The sequence below is a fragment of the Protopterus annectens genome, chromosome 3.part1 (assembly GCF_019279795.1).
Source record: "Protopterus annectens isolate FY-2018-M chromosome 3.part1, PAN1.0, whole genome shotgun sequence".
Classification (NCBI taxonomy): domain Eukaryota; kingdom Metazoa; phylum Chordata; order Ceratodontiformes; family Protopteridae; genus Protopterus; species Protopterus annectens.
Window position 1 is genome coordinate 841,718,846 of NC_056732.1, and position 23,150 is coordinate 841,741,995.

The 23,150-nt window shown below is 39.4% G+C and overlaps 1 protein-coding gene across 1 annotated transcript in view; it reads right to left on the minus strand.

Annotated features, from left to right (window-relative positions):
• Positions 1-235: 235 nt before the first annotated feature.
• Positions 236-23,150, minus strand: part of ZNF407 (zinc finger protein 407) — a 3,063,484-nt gene continuing 3,040,569 nt past the window's right edge. Inside the window, exon 9 of the mRNA XM_044067115.1 lies at positions 236-1,674. Within this exon, the coding sequence (XP_043923050.1) occupies positions 311-1,674 (1,364 nt within the window). The 3' untranslated portion in view covers positions 236-310. The remainder of the gene's footprint in view (positions 1,675-23,150) is intronic.

Here is a 23,150-nt window from a genome sequence, read left to right on the forward strand (position 1 = left end):
ACTTTTCTGGCACATGTGTACTTGGGATTATTTCAGTGGCATGTTTTTGAATAACTGTAATGAAAAAGTGGCTCCCTACCTTGCTGTGTACACACAGTCAGGTATGTAGCAAACCTGAGTGATTTACAAGAAAACAGAGAAGGTTCTGGAGAAGCATGGCTTAAGAGTAAATGCTACAAACCTGATGTGTGAAGGAGGCACTCAGTCTAGAAAAACATGACTAGAGCAGGCCAACTAGGGATTCAACATAATCCTTTAATATAACCTATTACAATACAATTTTTTATCATTAGAATTATTAGACAATACTTTATGTTTCCTGTGTTTGTTCATGGTTACTATTGTCCTGAATATGTTCTGAACCCTCCTGTGTGTAAAGTACCATACTTGTCAACTGTTCAGTAATACCAGCAGAAGATGCATCAGATCCTATAATGGTACCTATCTGCAAAACTTCCTGAGTAGCTCCAGTCTTTTCCACACCATGTGTATACTCATCAGTTTCACAGTGAATTTCCTCTTGTGGTATTTCTGTCACAATGTAATGGGTTGCACCAGGGGAGAAAGTGCTGCTGGACTGTTCGGCCATTGCCTGGACCAATTCCTCTGTTACAATGATTTGGGATATTTCCCCAGAAGAATCTACCAAATCCATGTGTTGACTATGCACACCTACTGCATGACCTTCTGCTTCTTGCATTATGATCTGTCGGCCTTCACCAGCTACCATATGTACTGTTCCTTCTTCATTCACTATTACTTGTGTGACACCTTCATTCATCAGCTCATCGGCTGCAGCTAGATCACAAACAGCAAACTGCAAAACACCCTGTACTACATCCTTGAAAGCAACTTGAGTTTGTTCATGAGATGCCGACAAAGTAGATGGATGAATAACTTGCGTCACCATTTTGACTTGCTGTGAATCTTCTGAGCTCCTTCCCACCTGATGGAACACTTTCACTTCTTCTTTCACCTGGTCATCAGGCACCACATCTTCTACGTCTTGCTGCTGGACTCCAGTTGAGAAAGATCCTTCTTGAACAGACTTTGCAGCATATCCTTGCTGTTGTGCTCTGTTTTCTACTTCATCCAGTTCTGAAACAGCACAGAGCAAAGCATCTAATGCTGAAGGAACATCTGAAGCATGAACTCTGGATTTCTGTCTGGCCATCACTCCTTGGGTCATTACTTGATGTACAACAGTTCCACTGGAATTATCAACTGTTCCTACTGCAATGGCTTCACTGGACTCCTCACCTGGAGTCTCCACTAAAACCACCTGTGTGGCGCCATCAGACAGATGTTCAGTAAGCATACTTCCAACATGGGTACCATGTTGTGTTGTGGTTATAACCTGACCGTCCTCTGTGATATGGACCACTTCGGCTACTTGGCCAGACATAGCCAAAGTCTGAAGAGTAGCTGCTGCAGCTTCCTCAACAGAAGTATCAATTGCAAAATCACCTTCAAATCCCTGAATAATTATAACTTGTTGCACTTGTTCGGCTGATTGCGGCTGGTTCTGACTGGATTTACCCATCTTTTCTTTAGCTAGACAGGACTTTGTTGCTGTTGTTGTTGTTGTTGTTGTTGCAGTGAATGGTGCAGTAGTTTCAACAAATGTTGCCCCTTGACCTTTTAACCGACATTCATAGGATTTAAAAACAATTCCTGCAAATAAATAGAAAAAAAATAATAAAAATAATTATTTAAAAAGCTTTCAAATTTATATCAATTTCACTTCAACAAAATATCATATTAATTCTTAAGCATCACAACTGTTCTGGTTGTTCAGTGAACAGCTATATTAAGCAATTTGTGAAACAGAGAAAAGTTACCTAACTAAATACAGTAATTTGGAAAAAAAGAAAACGAATAAATAGAAAAAGGACATTCGCATTTTGAGTAAACATACAATTCACATCTTTAAAATGTATAAAGAATTTCCAAACTACTTTCATATAGCCTTTAGAATCAAGGAAACTAACAGCAAGGCTACGGCTGAAAATTGCACACACTTTTTCACTCTTCTAATTTTACACAAAAACAAGTACTTTTTCAGATTCAAATATATACATATTTCATAAAAAACACTTGTTTCTCACAGCAAATACAATTCTAAAAGAATTTGTGTAAGTAGTATGCCAATATCCAGTTCAGTTTGTTCTACCTATGGTAATTTAAAACTGATGTGTAAATTATTCTCCAATCACAGCGTTATATGCAGCAATAGATAATGGGCAACCTGTACATTGTCACTCTGACTGGAGAACAAATGTTCTCCAGCAGGGTGTTAAGGTACAGGTAATGCCCTGTGAAAAATGAGTTTGCCTCTTCATGATAGCAAATTAAGCTGCTGTGAAACTCAGACTGTAATGGCACTATTTTTTTCTCTAAGGAGTGGTTTGCTTCTTAGCAAACCAAAGTGTTAAGTAAATAAAGAATAAAAGACTGTGTGTGTGTGTGTGTGTGTGTGTGTGTGTGTGTGTGTGTGTGTGTGTGTGTGTGTGTGTATATATATATATATATATATATACATACATACATACATATATGTGTGTGTGTGTGCGTGAATGAGAGGGACAGATGGCATTAACTGCAACAGGCAGTCCGGTATCACAGTTTGTTTAAAAATCAAGAGTTATGCAACCCTAGAATATTACCACATAAACCCTGTACACAAGGACAATTTACAGAAAAAAAAAGACTAGTAAAATATCTTTTACATGGCAAATGTATATTTACTCATTCTTCAGTAAAACACTGTTGTATGAGTTATAGAAGATTTACACTCTTGCTTGGCGGAAGCCATTTGTCTTGCATGATGTGGCAATTGCCATTATCTGACTGACATTAACCCACAGTGATTTACTGCAGAAATTAATGCATGGAAAATTGCTGTGCAGCAAAATCAGGCAGTGGAATAAGGTGGAGTTACTATGCCTTGATTTTATTTATTTTTCTATATCTGGGGATGTGTTCATTTAATAATGTTGATGCTACGTGCAGTGTGTGTGTGTTGTGTGTGTGTGTGTGTGTGTATGTCTTTCTAACTATGTATATGTCTGTCTTTCTATGTGTATGTTTGTGTGTCTGTGTTTCTGAATGTGCGTGTGTGTGTAGACATTAAATATTTACATAACTTCTATTTTTGATGTAAATTACTTCCCCAAACAATTACAGATACTATATCAAGTTTGAAACATTAGGAGGAGGAAATATTTTACATCAAAAATTAAAAAAACAAAACATAAAACAATAACGTAAATTAAAAAAATGTAATACATAGCCCATTCACTAAGGGCAATAATGTTTGACAGGGTGTGTGTTACTGTGGAAATAATGCCCTTCCAGGGGTGAAAGGCCCTCTGCCTGTGGCACTGGGTCTTAGAACATCCATTGGCATGCATTGTTTCCACAATAACACATATCCTGTCAGGCATTACACCTTGCTTGTTGGAACATAAGAAGCACTGATCTAAAAGTAAGCCTCTTTATTATTAAAGATGTAATCTTTCTCATCTCAGCTAGACATTTATAAATATTTATTCTACAGACATAACAAAACCCTTATCTGAAGACCCACTTCTGAAAAGTGGACTGAAAGTTGTCTTAATGGGAAAATAAACATGGATAACACAGAGACTTGAGTGAGCCACCAAGCTGTTCTTCACTTTTTTATATTTAATATGTTGTAACAAATATTAAAAGTAAATGAATATTCAAACAACCTCAACTCAATACATTCATATAAAGCACAAAGCAATATTTCCATATAAAACCTTGAAATCCCTACTCTCACTCCTTAGCCATAACAAAGCTCCAATGCTATCCAGTGACTAATTTACTTTTTTTTCATGGACTAAGTAGCCATCGAAGTATAAGGTAAAGTTATGATTGGAGACATAGGAAGTTTTACTTGCTTCAATGTATTAGCAGTTAAAAAAGGAATGCAAAGTATCTAACAGCTTTAAAAACTGCAACACACCTCGTGCTCCATACAAATGGCAGCCAGAAGTGAAGTGCACCCTTAATAAACTATCAGCTTTGGCAGATGTTAAGACACTTTGATCTGACACATTCATTCTTATCTATGTGCCAGTCTGAAGTGTGTTACAGCTTTCAAAACTATTAGTAGGCTTCCAGTGCAGTTCTCTGACTGCAATCTGTGTGGCACTGTGATTTTTCATCAGTAACAGAAGAACCTCACACAAGTTTGTTGTAGTTACATTCTTATATATGAACCTTGCTATAACATTTTATTTATTTTGGAGCAAAACTGGCACTTTCCATGTATCACACAGAAAATATTCTTTATAATAACTAATATTTGTAAACTGTCATATATTTCTTTCCTGTCCTGGGCGTAAAATACTATGATGCAAAAGTTAACATGCAATCAACGTGCAGTGTTTACAGTCTTGCATGCTGCTGCTGTGTAGTTTGTATCAGGAAGTCTAGTGTCTGCAGTACAACATGCTACTGTACAGATTTATCATGATGTGTTGTGTCTGTAGGACTACATGCTGCAAAGTAAATATGATCATGATGAGGTGTGCCTGCAGTACTACATGCTGCTGTGTAGATATATCATGACGTGCTGTGTCTGCAGTACAACATGCTACTGTGTAGATTTATCATGACGTGATGCGTCTGCAGTGCAACATGCTACTGTGTAAATCTATCATGTTGTGCTGTGCTTGCAGTACAACATACTGCATTGTAGATTTACCATAATGTGCTGTGCCTGCAGTACTACATGCTGCTGTGTAGATTTATCATGATGAGCTGAACCTGCAGGACTACAATCTGCTGTGTAGATTTATCATGATGTGCTGTGCCTGCAGTACAACACGCTGCTGTGTTGATTTGTTATGACATACTGTGTCTGCAAGACTACAAGCTGCTGTGTAGATTTATCATGATGTGCTGTGTCTGCAGTACAACAAGCTGCTGTACAGATTTGTCATGACATACTGTGTCTGCAGGACTACAAGCTGCTGTGTACATTTATCATGACGTGCTATGTCTGCAGTACTAAATGCTGCTGTGTAAATAATAGGAAGTGCTGTGTCTGCAGTACTAAATGCAGCTGTGCAGATTGTGTTATGAAACAAAGCAAAACAAAAAAAATTATATTTGGAATCTCACAAAAGCTTAAAAAAAGCAACTAAAAGTCTTAACATAGCAGATAAAAATGCTACCCCAAAAGAAACAACCCTATCCTTTAACCAAGGACGAACTATCCTTTAAATACCTAAGTTTATGGCCTAATGAGTCAATTAACTCCATAACCACAATGAAAACACTTGGAAAAAGATCAGTTTATTCTGGTTCTGTTAATTTCTAGACCAGCTACAGTTCTAAGAGGTAAGGAAGTCCTCTTTGTTCATCTTGAATATGGGCTCCCATAACAGCCACAACCGCTTAAAAATGCAATCACTCTAGATTCAGCTGAAAACAAAATCTGAAAATTCATTTCCAACTCCTCCCTCTGGAACACCAATACATCACCCTCTCCAAAGCCAGATGACTCCCAATCTCTGAGAGAACTGAGCTACTCCTAGGGTCTCATCTTTTCAAACTACTTCAGCCAGGTACCTTCATACTTCTTGCTGCCAAACTTCATAATAAAACCACACCCACAACTTCCAAACCCTCCCCAATTAACTCCCCCACTCAGACCCCCAAACCAAACTGCAGTGTACCAGACACTCCTTTTCCATTTTTCCATCCACACTCTCACAATCCCTCCCCACTCACCTAAAAGAAATCTCCTGTTTCCCCACTTTCAAAGCACAACAGAAAAGATGCCTCCATCAAAAATATGACTGCAATGCTTTTTCAATGCACATATCACCTAACTCCTCCCTCACTTACACCACTTCTGTTTTGACCCACTGTTCTTACTCACTGTTCACCTCCCATATTTACTTCTAAAAATAATCCACTTTTGGTTTTCTGTTCTGTTACTAATATTTTGTCATTGTCTCAATTGTTTGCAGAACTCTATACCTTCTGTGATTACTCCAGATCTGTTTTATTTTTTTTTTTACGAATTACTTTACCCAGCTTGTGTCTGCAAATGGTTTACTGTGATCAGTACACCATGCTGGTAAACAAACTAATTAAAGAAATAATGAATATTTTACAACTAATTAATCAGTAATACATATCTACTTTGCGAGGATTACTATCACAAGATCACAGAAAACAAAATTAATACTACAATGTCTGATTCTATATTGTAAATTACTGTATATGCAACCCATGATGTGGGAGGAGGACTTTGCTCCTCATGTCTCTTATTTAATATATTAATTCCACAGGTACTCGATCATGGAGATGGACAATACCATGATGAAATTTTCACAATATCTCTAAGATTATGCAGTTCATGGTGTTATCATACTTAAATATGAGGAATGCTGAGTGCTTTGCCTGCCAAACTGGGGTTGCAGGGGGTTTGTCCTCTTGCAAAAACACATTTCAAGCTATAGTTGAAAAGTCCAGAATCCTGAAGATACATAACTATTTAGGACAAGCTATTAATGAAATTTCCAGTACAACCTACAAAAAACTAAGTTGTTTTTCGCACTGTAAGCTTACGTAAAGAAATCCAAATATTTTGTTTGGCACTTCCAATTCTTTTTTCCAATATGCCACCTGTCCTAGTTCCCTCTTTAGGGAAAGTGCCTATTCTCTGTGAAGTGTTCACCGAATAAGGCAGTCTTGAGTTGCAAAGCAAATTATTTAGATTGTTGGAGTTCCTAAAGCCAAATCTTGGTTTATAGCCAACAGTATCCATTGTCTTAGAGTCAACAGTTAATAGCTGCCAAGTTTTGTTAATAATGTCACAGACTAAATTAACATCATTGGTAAACTTAGTCAAAATCTCAACCCACAATGTGAATGAGGCCTCCTTACTTGTCCCTTAGTCACATGTCTGTAACCATCAGAATAAAAAGGTTTAGCCTTTTTATTTCTGTTGGTCACAACCTGGTAACTAATGCTGTTTCTTATTATAATCTCTAGCCAGAAACTGTTGAGCAAGTAACTCCATATTCTTTTCACAGTCATCACTGTCAGTACAAAGTCTAGATATTCTAGTAAATTGCCCCTTGTTATGAAATACCAGAACGAGAAATCCTTCCTCTGGGGCAGAACAGCAAACTATCAGCTGCTTCATCCCATGCCCCACTCCTCTCCCAGTGATCTTTCTGGTGATTGAAGCTTCTTCACAAACTTGTTTTATAAGAGACTACAGAGAAGCAGCAAGCTGACTAATGACACTGGATTCATACTTTGGATGAATCAAAACAACGCTTCTAACAGTAATTCTAATGTGATTAAAATAAAAGAGCAGAATTAAATGGAAGGTGTTCCAGCGAAAATGAAACCGTCCAAACAGGTCTACGTCAGATGATCCAGTTATCAGAAGATGGGAGGCTGGCATAATGGTTAAGGTGTTTACCTTACTGACATAAGGTGCAGGATTTGATTCTCATATGGGTGTTTGTCTAGGCTTAAAATTGTCCACATGGGCAGTTAGCCTAGTACTAACCTTTGAACCTATACAGTCGAGACCATAGGATCAAGTTTCCGAAAACTTGATCATCAAAAGAAAACACAAAAGTCTACACTTTTTACATTTTTTGTAGGGGGGGGGGGTTGTGCCCCCCCTGCAAATTACATATAACAACTCTGAGATCACAGTACAGTGAGGAAAAGGGTAAAATTCCCGATTCGCACTATACCTCAATCTTCATTCGAAACCTTTGGGTTTTCAAAAACACGATCATATGGTCTCGACCATATGAATTTTGAGTTTCTGAAAACTCAGTCAACTGATAGGGACCCATCAAAACATATAAAAAATTAATGCAAGAACTACATAAAGTAATTTAACAAAATTAATTAAGTCTTACTTCAAAGAACCACAAAAAGAATATTTACATCAATGAAAAAGATGATTTTAAGTCTGTTTAAATCAAAACAAGTTTTAGGCAATCTCCCATACAAGTTGAACTTCAAAGTCAGGATGTGTGTGTTTGTGTGATTGAATGCCTGGGTGATGAGTTTCAGAAAATAGCATAAAGATAAAAAAAAAAATTAACAGCACACGCCACTAACAATTTTGAAGCACTTCTGAAACAGTGATTTTCGAGTAATGCCATTTTTAAAGCAATTTCAGGAAACCACAATTTGCATGCATAAATGCAGACTGTCTTAACAATTTCCAACAGATGTAACAAGAATGCTCATTTTGTGGACTCAGTGCAATGCTCAGCAAATACAGCATTGTTTGTAGAAAGGAATACTGGCATCTGTTAGGCTATACAAGTGCCTCTTCTGTTTTGCAACTGAGTGGGAAGTCTCAAGTGTGTTATGTTACTGGGTGAATCCCTTGCAGCACTGCGAATTACACCATTTTACACTGCTGACTTGATGTGTTTGAAATCAGAGGTGAGTTCACCGACGTCCCAGACCATTAAAGTAAACTGCATGGGTAAGTACAGCTGTCAGTAATGGGTGTGACAAACCTTAACTACAGTAGCACCTTAACCTTAGCTCAATTCAACCCCAGCTATTATATCACATTTCATAATTGTGATTGCAGGCCCTTCTTTTGATTCAGCAATTTAATAACTTCGAGTGCTGTCAGTAATGCTTTGATAAATGGATCCTATAAAATATAATGGCTTCAGTCAGACTAAGGATTCATCCAAGGAAGAGCCTTCCGTTTCAGCCTTAATGAGTTAATGCTGATTTATGTAGAAGTTCAAGTGTCATTAATACTAATGGGGAACATTGTCTGTAACTTCAAATATTAACAGGAGCATGACCAACAAGTTGTTAAAGAAACCGTTAAATACAACACAGATGTTCACATTTTCAGTTTTGCTAATATTTTTGTCACACTTCTGAGAATGCAGTATTTTGATGTCATTAAACACTTTTTAGTGAGTTTTAATACCTTTGATATGCTGTTACTGTTGCTGCATTCTCATCACGCTAGTTATGACATTTTGCTCATGCTGGTTAAGGGTAAATTACTGAATTCTGAAAGTCCCAGGTGCAGTCGCTTAACATACTTTAATAGTTTTACTAAAATTAACAAAAAATGTGCTTTTCTTTGAACATAAAGCTTCCAAAGAAAGTGCTATTACCAAGTACAAAAAAAAATGCAGTAAACAGGGCCTTCAGAGAGAAGTTCTTTCTATAATGACATCCATAAAATACACAAATGGCACTTTTAGTACCATCCTGAATATGGCATTTTCGGTGCTCTACACACACTCTAAATGGTTTGATCATACAGCATAATACTCCACTGGGTTTATAGAACAATCAATGTTCCATAAAATGATGTATTTATCCAATAGTAGGCTCAGCAGTCATTGGAGTATGGCACTGTAGTATAGCAAGTACAGTGCAGCTAAATAATGTATACACACACACACACACACACACACACACACACACACACACACACACACACACACACACACACACACACACACACACACACACACACCTCATCTAATACACCTCGTCTAATATTACTTCAACAGCTTCAACTCATTTGTGCCAAATAATCTGTTAGATACCATACCTGGCTTCAAAAGAAAAAAAAAATGTGAAAAATGACATGGAATTAATAGAGAATGAACCTCAGTTACAGTGAGGATTCACTGCATCTCAGCTAGAGAAACCAGGAGTCACAAAACAATTCTGCAAAAGACAGGCATAACATACCAGATAAAGACAGTGCTTAACACATCTGCAGATTTTTTAATATTGACTGAACATTTATCCGTGTTAAGTAACATGTACATACGTCTTCATTTTAAAGTTAAAATCCGTGTCCACTGCTTGACTCAACTGCTGCTAACACAAAACATGACATTTTAAGACCACGGGTAAGTATGTAAGTAAGCCTACAATTACTCATGCAATACTACTGTGCATATCCCTGCCACCCCGATCATATTTGCTTTACAGCTGTTTTAAGTATTTATATACTTTGGAGTTCTGGCAGTATTTAGACAATGTAACCAGCAACTTTCATTTGCCTGAGAAAACACTGTTTTTTTCTATAATACACTCATCTGAGACCTATATGTTTGGATTTGGGTTATGATTTATTCATGCAGTAGTGACTTGCCAACAGCTTAATCTCTAACAAAATAAATCAATTTCAGTCTTGTAACAATTAAGAATTTGTATTTTCTACTTACAAGATTGAGCAATACTGCAGGTCTATGCTGATTAATTGGCTGTAATCACTTAATTGCTTGTAATCACTTAAGTAGCAAAAATAGCTTTTTGTAATTGTTTGTTTTCAATGTGGTGCTCATTTCTCACATCACGAAAGCAGAAAAAGAAAGGAAATGTCATTTTTAACATAGCAGGAAGATGATATGCTGCACAATGTTTAAAACAATGTTATTTCATTCCTTCAGTCATAAAACAATAGCCACTGGTTGCATCCCTGCTAAGCTTAATTGAAAATGCTACCTGACGTGTTTTCAAATAAGGACTCATTAATTCAGAAAATGCAACAATCAGTTATGAAAATACAACACAGCATTCTTGATTGCTCATAAAATAACACCGGTATTTATTCTAGACAATACCTCTCAAATATCCCTGATTTTCAAGGAAGTCCCTAATTCTGTCTCAGCATTTTGACCTTCCCCTCCTAAAAATCAGCAAATAATGGCAGTCATTAGAGTCAAATACTTGTTAATGCTTTAGAAAATGCACATTAAAGTAATCTTATGCTATCAACTATATTAATGTAACATTTAAAAGTGTCCCTGATTATTTCTGTATATGTTCCATATTCTGAAGATAAGAGTCTGACAGTTATGCAGAAGATCGAGTCTTATGGAGACTTCATGTGATATAATGCATCACAGAAGCATTTTTAATTCCAAACTTCAAATAAATGGGACTCCAACAAGTTTAGCTCCACTAAAAAAATAAAATGACTCCCCCACTGCTTATGTCTCACATATTGTATAAGACAAAAGTGGGTTCATTTGCACTCAGTGCTGTACATTCTGCAGATTAAAAGAACACTATTAGTCTCCAAACTACATATAATTCATTATCTAAACTGCATTTTACACTTTACTATATTGTGCAGTAGGATAATGGCTGAACATTGCTTTACTACCATACTGATGATCTAACATCAAATTCCAGCTGTTTACATTTCCTGGCTGTCCTCTTTCCTTCTCACCAGAATAGCTTCTGAACTCCTGAAATACTCCCAAAAATAACAGAGTCACCATTAATAGTCAGGTTAGAACAGAGCATTTTACTAGGCTAAGAGGACCAATTAACAGTTATATGAATTCAGGAAGTGTGACCTACAAGAAAGTCAACGAATCGGGGCAAAGCAAAGTTAATCAGAGCTTCAACATATACTGCACTTGCCAAAAAAACAACAAGCGTAGGATGAATTCAGCAACATTATAAGACTTTTTGAGGAAGCAAGCAATTACTCACTGACTATGAATGCTTATCTAATAAAGATTTTGGAAAACACTATTCACCAAGTGTGTATAGTGACCTCAAAATAACATGCAGCAGACAGCACAGTCATGTAGAGTTCACAGTTGCTGTCTCACAAACCTGACTTCTTCAGTTCAGTTCTTGGCTGTGGTGCCTTTTATGACGAGAATGCATGCCCCCCCCCCCTTTGTTAATGTGGACTTTTTGATCTTCTGGTTTCTTCTCACATCTCATAGGTCAACTCCCAAATGGGTTGAATGTGTTTGTGTGTTGAATTAGTATTTGTGTACATTTTGTGAAGACCTGGATTATTTTTTCTTCTCTGCTTTGCTCTAGCTACATGTCTGGGATAGGATCTGGCTCCCCCATAACCCTGAACTGGATTAAGAAGCATATAGTCTGTTCTACAGACACAGCACCTCATAATAAATCTACACAGCAGCATGTTGTACTGAGAATGAATAAATGAATGAATGAATGAATCATTTGTAGCACACTAAATGACAAAAAAAAAAAAATAGAAAGAGATTCAAGACCTTGAACTTTAACTATCAATAAATGCAAACTTGAATTTGGTCATCACTGAAATCAATGCAGTATATTCCATTTCCTGAGAGCTTGGTACAATCCTCATGGCATACCTACTTATTTTCAGAATAATCCGGAAGCTTTCTGATGGTTAGACAGTAAGGTAGCTCAGTAGTAATGACTTCTATTTCATAGTTCCAATTTCCTCTATGTATATATTTTTCCCTCACTTTTCAAAATATCACTTCGACTGACTAGTCTAAAACATCTCTACATATTGCACTTACTATTGCCCTTCTGTTTACGTTAACAATACTAAGAGCTCCAAAAGTTGAGATCACATACTTATTTGTCCATTTACTGGGCAAGCAGCTTGTTCAGGTTTCCACAACATAAACATGAGGTCTAAATCACTACACCATGCTGTACACCCTTTATATACCAAGGAGATAGTTTACAATTTCATTATTTGATTTTTCCCCCAAACTATATAGCTGTGTCTTGGATTCTCACTGATCAACATATGCCAGCCAACAGTGACTTTCCACTAGCCTCTTAAGATGATACAATGTAGTTGGTGGCATCTTACATAACAGACTAAGTTTAGGAATTCCACCAGTAAGCTCAACAAAAGTCTATATGCAAAATATAATCCATTACATTTGCATTTTCGTTTTTAGCCACTACACTGCCAGAACATGTGCCAGTCTACCCTCAGCCCATTGGGAACTTGGAAATAACTTAACTGACTCCCTTATAGCACAGAGAAAGGGACTGAGACCCCATTTAGCAACATATGTGCAAACAAATATCCTTCAATCATTGTGGTCCTAATACTGTGATAACTAGAATGTACTGCCTAACTAAAATGCTATCCTTGTGAATAGTCTGTGTATTAGTTTCTCTCAGGGCTTGGAGACCCGCAAAGGACTCCTGAGAGTGTTCATCTCCTATTCCTACCCACCCCTTCTTACCTACTAATGCTTCTTAATCCAGTTTAGGGTTATGGGGGAGCCAGATCCTATCCCAAACATGTAGCTAGAGCAAAGCAGAGAAGAAAAAATAATCCAGGTCTTCACAAAATGTACACAAATACTAATTCAACACACAAACACATTCAACCCGTTTGGGAGTTGACCTATGAGATGTGAGAAGAAACCAGAACATCAAAAAGTCCACATTAACAAAGGGGGGGGGGGCATGCATTCTCATCATAAAAGGCACCACAGCCAAGAATTGAACTGAAGAAGTCAGGTTTGTGAGGCAGCAACTGTGAACTCTACATGACTGTGCTGCCTGCTGCATGTTATTTTGAGGTTACTATACACACTTGGTGAATAGTGTTTTCCCTAGCTTTAGTTCTGCTTTTTACTACTCTCTGCCCACTAGAGGGCACTGTTAACACTGGAAATAGTAACTCCCCTTGCAAATCCACCTCAGCTCACCTTTTAACTGCCCCAGCTACACTTCTGACATATTATCACACTACCAGCAAGAGCCTGCTCTGTTAACTGGAAACGGTCTGGGTGCTCAAACTATCTGGTTCTTCAATCCCTATCCCACCTCCAGTACCCCCTAGCCTGAGCCTGGCATACCTTCCTGCATAAACCATTTCTGATTAGTTTCTTGATCACCCACTTATCTCATACAACATGGCCAGCCCGCTACGCTCAGGGTCGCTCTGCTCCCCTATCCTACCCCCATTCCCACCCACCCCTGACATCAATTTCCTTTATTCTATCCCCAGCAAACCACTCCCTACACACTTCTCCCTCCAGCCCCAAACCTCCACTCACACTCCTCCTATCTTCACCCCCTCCCCTCCCTACCCCCACTTATTAACAACTGAATAGCCTCACCTTCATCAGCTAACAACTACCTAATGCACACTAATTTCATCTGATCCTACCTTTATATTCTCACCTAATCTTTCTTCTGCAACTAACCCATTCCTCCTCTACTAGATTATCACACTGTACTATGACTCCCCTTCACCCTCCTCCTAACACTTCTAACTACTTCTACCCTATCTAATAGGGCCTCTCCTCTTACAGCTTCCCCCTGAAATCCAACTACCAGTCTCCACCCTCTATCAATCCACCAGTATTCCCACAACTCCCTCATTCCTTCATAACTATCGCACCTTCGACTCTCTCAACAGCCTTGCCTCTAAGAACAAGGACTATTACCTGGAAGCTCAACTTCCCTAAAGTAAAATCAAAGTATTACTTATTTGACATCCCTACCCCACTTCCTATTCCCAATCTCCTCACCCTTCTTCTAGCAGGTGACATCCACCCCAATCCAGGGCCAGTCCTCCCCCTACCACCAACAGTATCACCACACTGTACACCCCTCCCTACTCCAATATCCCCAAAAAATACATCTCCATATTTTCAGTTAATATGAGAAGCATAATGAACAAAACCACAAAATTCCACTCCTGGGTATTCCAACACTCCCCACACATCATAACCCTCAGTGAAACATGGTTAAAATCCAATATTCCAGACAAAGACATCCTCCGTCCTGGCTATAACATTATATGGCTAGACAGAAACCCCAAAAAGGAGGTGGCATTGCCATCATGTTCTCAAACCACCTTACAATTACCCCTCTAACTATCTCCTCCCCTCCAACTTCCCCGGCAGAAGTTCTCATTGTAAACTGTAAACTAAATACTCACAACTCTTTTAACATAGCTGTAATCTACATACCACCAGGTGACAACATAGCAGCACTAGAAAATATATTTTTATCACTCAGCAAAGAACTCCAAAATGAAACTATTGTCATGGGTGATGCTAACATTAACTGGTTAACCCTCTGCTCTGAATCTCCCTCCTCCTCCATTACTCTTCTTGGTTTCACCCAACTAATAGTCACACCTACTTATACTAGCAAATCCTCTACTCATTCCTCCATACTTGACTGGATTCTAGTACCCTACCCTCAGAAATATCAGTTCCCAGAAACTGCTCCAGATACACTTAGTGACCACTGCCCAACTAAAGTCCTCTGTTTCATTCCTCACATGTGTAGACCACATAAGATCAAAGCATGTTGCAAATTAACACACTTTGACTCCAAGTTAAACAGCGATCTCTCAAGGATCAGCTGATCATTCCTTAGACAGTTATCCATTGATGAAGCTGTATTAGAATTTAAATGCATATTCCTTAACATACTCAACTCCCTAGCCCCCATACACAACATTAGAATAAAAGCAGTCTGATCCTCCCAGCTAACAAATACCACCCACTCCCTAATGACTCAAAGGGATAAAACCTGGAAGCTCTGGAATAAAACTAAACTCCCCTCCCACTTCCAACAGTACAGACAACTATGCAACCTTGCAAAGAAAGCCATCACCACTGGTAAGAGAAACTGCTACACAAACCTCCCTCAATCACACCTTAATAACCCAAAGAAGTTCTGGCATACAATTAACCAAACCCTTCATCCAGTCAACCCCTCCTCACCCCATTCTAACACTACAAATACACTTCTCCAAACCGCCACAGACTTTAACTCCTATTTTATAGACATCATCAGTAAATTAACCAACCATCCTAACTCCAACACCACCATCCTACTTACCAGTCCCTTAAAATCTTCCAACACTTCCCTAACTTTCTCCCTAAAAACAGTATCCACCAACTAAATTAGGTCCTTGCTTCTTAATCTTAAACCCTGCTCCCCCTCAAAAGACAGTCTCCCCTCACTGTTTCAACAGAAGGCAGACAACTCTCTTGCACTTCCCATCTCTATTCTCATTAACCGGACCATTACTGAACTCAAAGTTCCTGCTATTTTGTAAAAAAATTATACACCCTACCCATTCATAAAGGAACTCGCCAACTTTAGGCCCATTGCTATACTATCACCTCTCTGTAAGATCTTGAAAAAATGTGTACACAAACAAATCCTACAACACCTAATATAAGCAAACTTAATCACCCCTACTCAATATGGCTTTCATCCACACCATAGCACCTCTACTGCTCTCATTTCCTTCACTCATACCATTTCACAAGCCAGAGACCAGAACAAACTAGTCTTTTGCCTCTTTCTTGATCTCTCAAAAGCTTTTGCCACTGTCTCCCACCTCCTTCTCTTAAACAAAACTCTCTGCACTAATCCTATCCACCTCTACTATCTCCTGGTTCGCCAGCTACCTCAGCAATCATTTCCAATCTGTTAAATGGCTTTCTATCTCCCCTGAACTTCCCATAAATATGGGGGATCCCCAAGGTTCTATACTGGGCCCACTACTATTTACTATTTTCACCAATCAGTTATCTACCTCCACACCACTATCATCACTGGTACAATATGCCGATGACTCTACAGTCATCACCATAGCCGATATGCTCTCTGATCTGCACACTACAACCCAAAACTCCCTTTCATCTATTGAAAACTGGCTCAACCAGAACCACCTAATACTAAACCCTATGAAACCTAAACCTTTGCTCTTCATCCCAAAAACTACGTATCACCTTAAAACCTCTTTTGCTACCTCTTCCCTTAACAATACTCCTATCATAGTCGACTCTCATACCAAACTATTTGGGTCATTATCGATAACCAGTTGAAATTTAACCTACATGTTCTCAGTAACATTAAGAAAACCCACCATAAACTTGGTCTCCTTTACAGGAATAAAAACTTCCTATCCAGCAAAGCCAAGACTGCCCTATCCCACGCCTACCTACTCGCAACCCTTCTCTATGGCACTCAAATCCTCATCAACATACAAACCACACTTCTCTCTAAACTTGAGCCCACCTACAACAAAGTGGCCAAATTTGCTGCTGAACAACAGCAGGTACAAGTACGACTCAGTCATTGTCCACGCTGGTGTCAACGACCTGAGACGTACCTCCTTGGACTACATGAAAAGGGATGTCGAGGAGCTCTCTGATTATGTAGCCCAGGCAGGTATGACCCTGACCTTGAGCAGTATCCTACCTTCACCTAGAATGATGCCACAATACAGTGATAAGATGATCAGCTTTAATAATTGGCTTAAATTCTGGTGTCATTCAAAGGGGATCCAATGTCTGTCTGCCTGGGATGACATGCTGGACAAGCCACGCTGCTCAAGGGACGGCTTGCACCTGTCACCCTGGGCTTCCGGATATTGGCAAAGGCTCTTGCCACCCCATAGTGCCTTTTTAGGCAAGGCTCAAATTCTAAACCTACCACCCTAGAACACCAAAAGGAAAAAACTAAGGGTAATGCTGCTCAATGCCAGAAGTCTCAATCTCAAGATGCACGCACTCGAGGCCCTTCTCAATATGGAGAACATCGATGTCTGTGCTGTGACAGAAACCTGGTTCAAGGCTCCTGAGAGCACCCCAGCAGTAACAGGTTTCACCTCATATCATCGTTCCGCCCCAAAATCCGGACAACACCAAGAAAGGAGGGGTGTCCATATTCATAAAGGACACCCACACCTCAAGGTTGGTGGCAACGCACGATGCATCGGAGACCATCCAGGTGCAATTAACCATAGGCAAGACTGCTCTGCAATTTGTAGCATGTTACAGGCCACCCTCTCAAACTCAGGAACCTCACATGGCCTTCCTGAAAACATTGGAGGGATAAATGTATCTCCAAACACCATCATACTAGGTGACTTCAACTACCCTAATATAGACTGGGAACACTACTCAAGCCCGAACACTCTAACCCAAAGATTCCTGGAGTTCATAAACTCAAATGCCATGGAACAACTAGTCACCATCCCCACAAGAGGTGAAAACATACTTGATCTCATCATCACGAACATGGGATCAAAATGTTCAGCACCGAAGTATACCCTCACTGGTGAGATCAGATCATAAACTAATCTCGCTGGAGGTCCTCATCCCGCCCCACCTGAAACAAAAAGACCACAGTGAAAAACTTCTCAAAAGCCGATTTCACACTTCTAAAAACTAGTGTGGTCTCCTTTAAGGCCCCTGAGCCAGTGGTAAACATTACTCAAACCGCTGAATCACTTACAAATGCCTTCTACCAGCACCTACAGGACTGCATGGATCAGGCAATCCCAAACAAAACTAAGACTCTCTGTACCAAAGGCAAGCGTCCAGTCTGGTGGACCCCAGCCATAAACAAGCTCTACAACAAAAGGAGGAAGCTACTACAAGATAGAGCAAAATCCTTGAAAGGTAAGACACCTTTGATCATTATAAGTAAAAACTAAGAGCTCTCATAAAATCATCCAAGGCAAATTTTGAGAGAAAAATCGCCAAGGACTCTAAAGACAATCATAAGGCCTTCTTTAGCTATGTTAGAAACCTAGGAGGAAACTCCCAGATATGCTCAGAATTAGTTCAAAATGATGTGAAAATTACTGAACCTACACACATTGCTAACATACTGGCTGACAGGTTCAGTGCAAACTTCTCCCTCCCCCAAAAGGAGAGATATCTATTCCAGAGGATTGTAGCCCCCAAACATCTCCAACGCCCAGGTGAGAACTGCCCTCACTAAGGCAAAACACAGCATCCATGGGACCGGATGGTGTCCCCGGCTGTGTGCTTCATGAACTCAACGAGGAATTAAACCCACAGTTAGGACAGCTGTTTAATCTTAGCCTCACCTCAGGATACGCACTCAAGGAGTGGCGACTGGCGACTGTGGTCCCACTTCATAAGGGCGGTGCCTCCACAGACCCTGGAAATTACCGCCCATTAGCTTGACAAGCCTTATCTGCAAAGCCATGGAGAGGATCATAATGGAACTCATAAATAAAGACATAGGGAACTTGCAGACTTTGGATCCAACCCAGTTTGGCTTTGTCAAAGGCAGATCCTGCCTCTTAAACTTGGTTGACTTTTTCGAGACAGTCACCAAGGCCATTGATGAGGGAAAGGCAGTCCATACAGCCTACCTCGACCTGGCAAAGGCCTTCACACAATACCCCACTCAGGTATCATCGAAAAACTCATCAGCTTGAATGTAAACCCATACATCACAAGATGGGTTGCAAACTGGCTAAGCGACAGAACCCACAGGGTCAGAGTTGCTGGAGCCATGTCAGACTCAAAGCCTGTCACAAGTGGTGTCCCACAGGGCTCAGTCCTGGGTCCACTCTTGTTCGGCATCTACTTTTCTGAAGTACAAGCAAACACAGGAGGGTTATGGCTGACAAAGTTTGCAGATGACTGCAAACTGGGCGCCATAGTCAAAAACACATCTGACACAGATATCCTCCAGAAGGGCCTCACAGAAATGGATAACTGGTGCCAGAGCCATGGCCTGAAGTTAAACGCCAAAAATGCATAGTCATACCCTTCGGGAAAAACAAGGTTACCCCTAGCTACCATATAGGTGACAATCCACTGAGCACAGAAAAGTCATCAGGGATCTGGGGACCCAAGTTGGCAGTAGTCTTCGCTTGACACTCATGTTGCTAAAGTAGTTAGGAAAACCTTCTATATCGCCCACCTGATCATGAAGGGATTCACATCTAGATCAAGGGAGGTCATCGTCCCTGTACTCATCACTCATTAGACCTATGATTGAGTACAATGCCCGCTCGAATGTATCTGACCAGACACCTGATGCAGCTTGAAAGGCCCCAAAAGTTCCTCACCAAAAGGATAAAGGGTCTCAAAAATATGTCTTATGCTGCCCGACTGAAAGAACTCCAGCTTTATTCAGTCTCATACCGCTTGCTCAGAGGTGACCTGTGCCTGACATATAAGGCCATGTCAAACCCAGATTTGATGAATATGCTTCACCTCAAAAATCTAGATCCCTCAGAACCACAAGGGCGGAGACTTAAACCTTGACACGGTTATAAATAGAACGTGCTGGAGGGACAGATTCATCACCCAGAGACTCCCTATGCTGTGGAACAAAATCCCGGTACATGTGAGGCAGAGCACCTCGCTGGCCTTGTTCAAGAGGAATCTTGACCAATGGATGGGAGATCGCAGATATACCCCAGGGATTACTTCAGTGTCACTGCTTGACAGAGGCACAGAAAAATGATAGGCATAGTTTTTATTCAAACTAAAGGGGTGGCGAAAGCCACATAACTATGGGCTAGGCTTATAAATGCCCTTGGGCAGATAGCCTAGTATGAACCTATGAACCTATGAACCCTACCTTTCCCATCACTGCTTAGCACTCAGAAAACTAAACTGGTTAGAGCTTCCCTACCACCTTCTTCTCTCACAGCTTCAGATAATTCATTCAATTCTGCACAAGCCCTCTTTCTGCCCCATCATTACCTCTATCATCTCCCCCTACTCTCCACCTAGAACTCTTTTAGGAGCTCAGAACAACATCTCCTCTCTATATACAAGCCCAAAATCAAAAATGGCAAGAACCTTTATAGCTGCTCCTCAGCTGAAAGCTGGAATAAACTTCCATTGGACATTCGAAATATTAAGCCTAAATACCAGTTCAGAAATGCTGTAAAAAAACACCTACGCAATATTTGGCTATGTCAGTGTAATCTTCCCCCCAAATGACTTTTACTCGCTCCCTCCTTGCCTAACACCTTTCTCCCTCACTTATACCACCCCTCTCCCCTCCTCCTGACTAATGTTTCACTCCTTTCCCCCTCAGTAGCTAATTAGCTATTTAGCTGAACTCACGATGATGAACATACATTTTTTGGACTCGTGATGATGAACATAATTTTTTCTACACTGTATTCCAGCAGGTGTTACTATTTATCATTTTAAATCTATTTGTCTATTATTGTAAACTTTGCTTAATTTTTGTACTCCTAGTAACTATTGTACATGTAGAAATGTATCCTGTGTATATGCTCTAATAGTTATGTAGATATGTTCGTGGAGCTTTTCTCCCCGGGTCTCCACTGAAAAAGGGCTACAGCCCAGCTGGACTAACCTGGTCAACAAATGTCAAATAAATAAATAAATACTATAAAACCGACATTAGTTTCTTAGGTTCTTGTATCACTCCCTTTTAACATTTTAACTAAAAATACATACTACTCTGCCAGTTCTGCATTATCAAAGTGCCAGAACAGGCAGGGACATTTTGTCAGAAAACCTTTAATGTGGTTAAAGTTTGCACTAGCAACACCAGAGGCTTTCAACAAAAGGAGTGCCAGATTGTGTGTGTTTACTTACCTGATCTTCTACACAAAGGGAAATGCATCCCAGGGAAATTCAAGCTGCGCTGAATGGTGCTTATTAAAACCCAAATAAAGTATATCACAGATATGTGAAAAGTCATCAGAACCAAAACTGGATTGTTTCAGGTGTTGCTACATGTAAAAAGGATGTCACGGATGAATAACCACCACTGCAATTTCCAGGGGTTACTTCATGAACATGAAGCATGTGAAATGCACAAAAGAACTTCTTACAGATGTGTATGTAACTGCATTAGTGTTTGTCAGTATACACACAAACGCGCACACACATATTTATTAGTACACACATAAATACACCGTGCAGGATAAATACTGTTCACTGCCGTAAAGAGCCATTAAAATCAAATTTACAGTAAACAGAACCCACAGCTGGGATCAAACACTAACTGTTAGTATTTTAATTATCATTTAAGCTTTCAGAAGGCTAACATCTGCTCATACACAAATTATAGCAGCTGCTTATGTGCACTAACACAATGTGAATATCTATAAATATGAAAATGGATCATATGTCGTACACTTCTCAGAAGCATTGCTCTACCTTCCAGTCAAAACTGCACAGAATACAGAAGTGCCATTGTCTTTTTCCCTCTTTCTTAAGAGGGCAGACAATTCTGACAGTATCATACTCTGCTGCAAGGTGCCAGAGTTTGACTTCTTAAAATAATGACAGCCAGTGCCAGCAGAACAGTTTAGCTTGTAAACTGAAACTATTTGCCAAGCTGCTAGTGAGCATGAACATAGATAAAAAAATCTGTAGTAGTCTGAAAACAAAGGTTCCCATCAAGTAAGGGTTAATTTTCCAAAACACTGACTTATAAAAACAAATAAGTATCTATTCTGTGTGTACTTGTGTGTGAGGCTAAACTTTCATTAACTGTAAAAACAGAGAACACACTTCATTATAATAAGATTAAACATTAATAGTCAACACATTTACATGAAGTGGTGTATGTATCTGTGTGATTCAGTGTGCCTAATTTTTTTGTATAGAAAGATGCTTAATTTATCACATCTCTGCATCATCTAGACTTAAACCCAATAATGTGCTCCAACCTCACAATAATTCCCAATTAAAACCATTTGTAAAGAAAAATGCTGTAACTGACGTACCATCATAATACCTAGTACATATTTTTAATTAAGACCATGATTTTGACCAATGTTCAGATTTAAATCCTCTCTATATGGTGTACTAAGTTTACCTCATCAGTATTTAACAGCATGCATAATTTTGATAATGAGAGAGACAAACTTATTTGCAAGCCTTAAATGCAACATAAACACGAAAAAAAACAAAAACAAAAACAACAATACACAAACTCGCATCAAGATTCTTCTTTATTAACACTTTATATCTAGCTTTTCAACATCAAATAATCTGGCAAGTACAGTCCATTTAGAGATTGAAGGCAGTAATTTTATTTTTCAGTTCATAACTCCACCTTGTTTGGTCACCCCTGTTCCAGTAAGTCTCTAGTGTCTGTAGCCATAGAAGGGCTGGTAAGAGCTATACCTCTTAAATTACTCAATAAATACTCACAATAAGAAAAAAAGAAGATCTCAAAGCCCTGTAACTATACTCGGCATCCGACAGACTGCTAAGAGGTAACCTGCGTCTGGCATACAAGGCATACTCTCATCCAATACTAATGGATTAACAGCATGTCAGCAATAAATGTCATCAAAAATGCATGGTGTAGGGATTTAAACCTCTTCTGTAACATCAACAGAATGGTTTTGAGGGGCAGATTTATCTCACACAGGATACTGCTGCTCTGGAACAGACTCCCCATCCATGTAAAACAAACCTCATCCCTGTCCATATTCAAGTGCAACTTGGAAACAGAAAATTTACCCAAGGACTGCCTCCTGTAATGCTAACGTACAGATGCAGCTCCTAAATGCTTTATTCCATGCATGAGTCCTCTCAAATAATCTA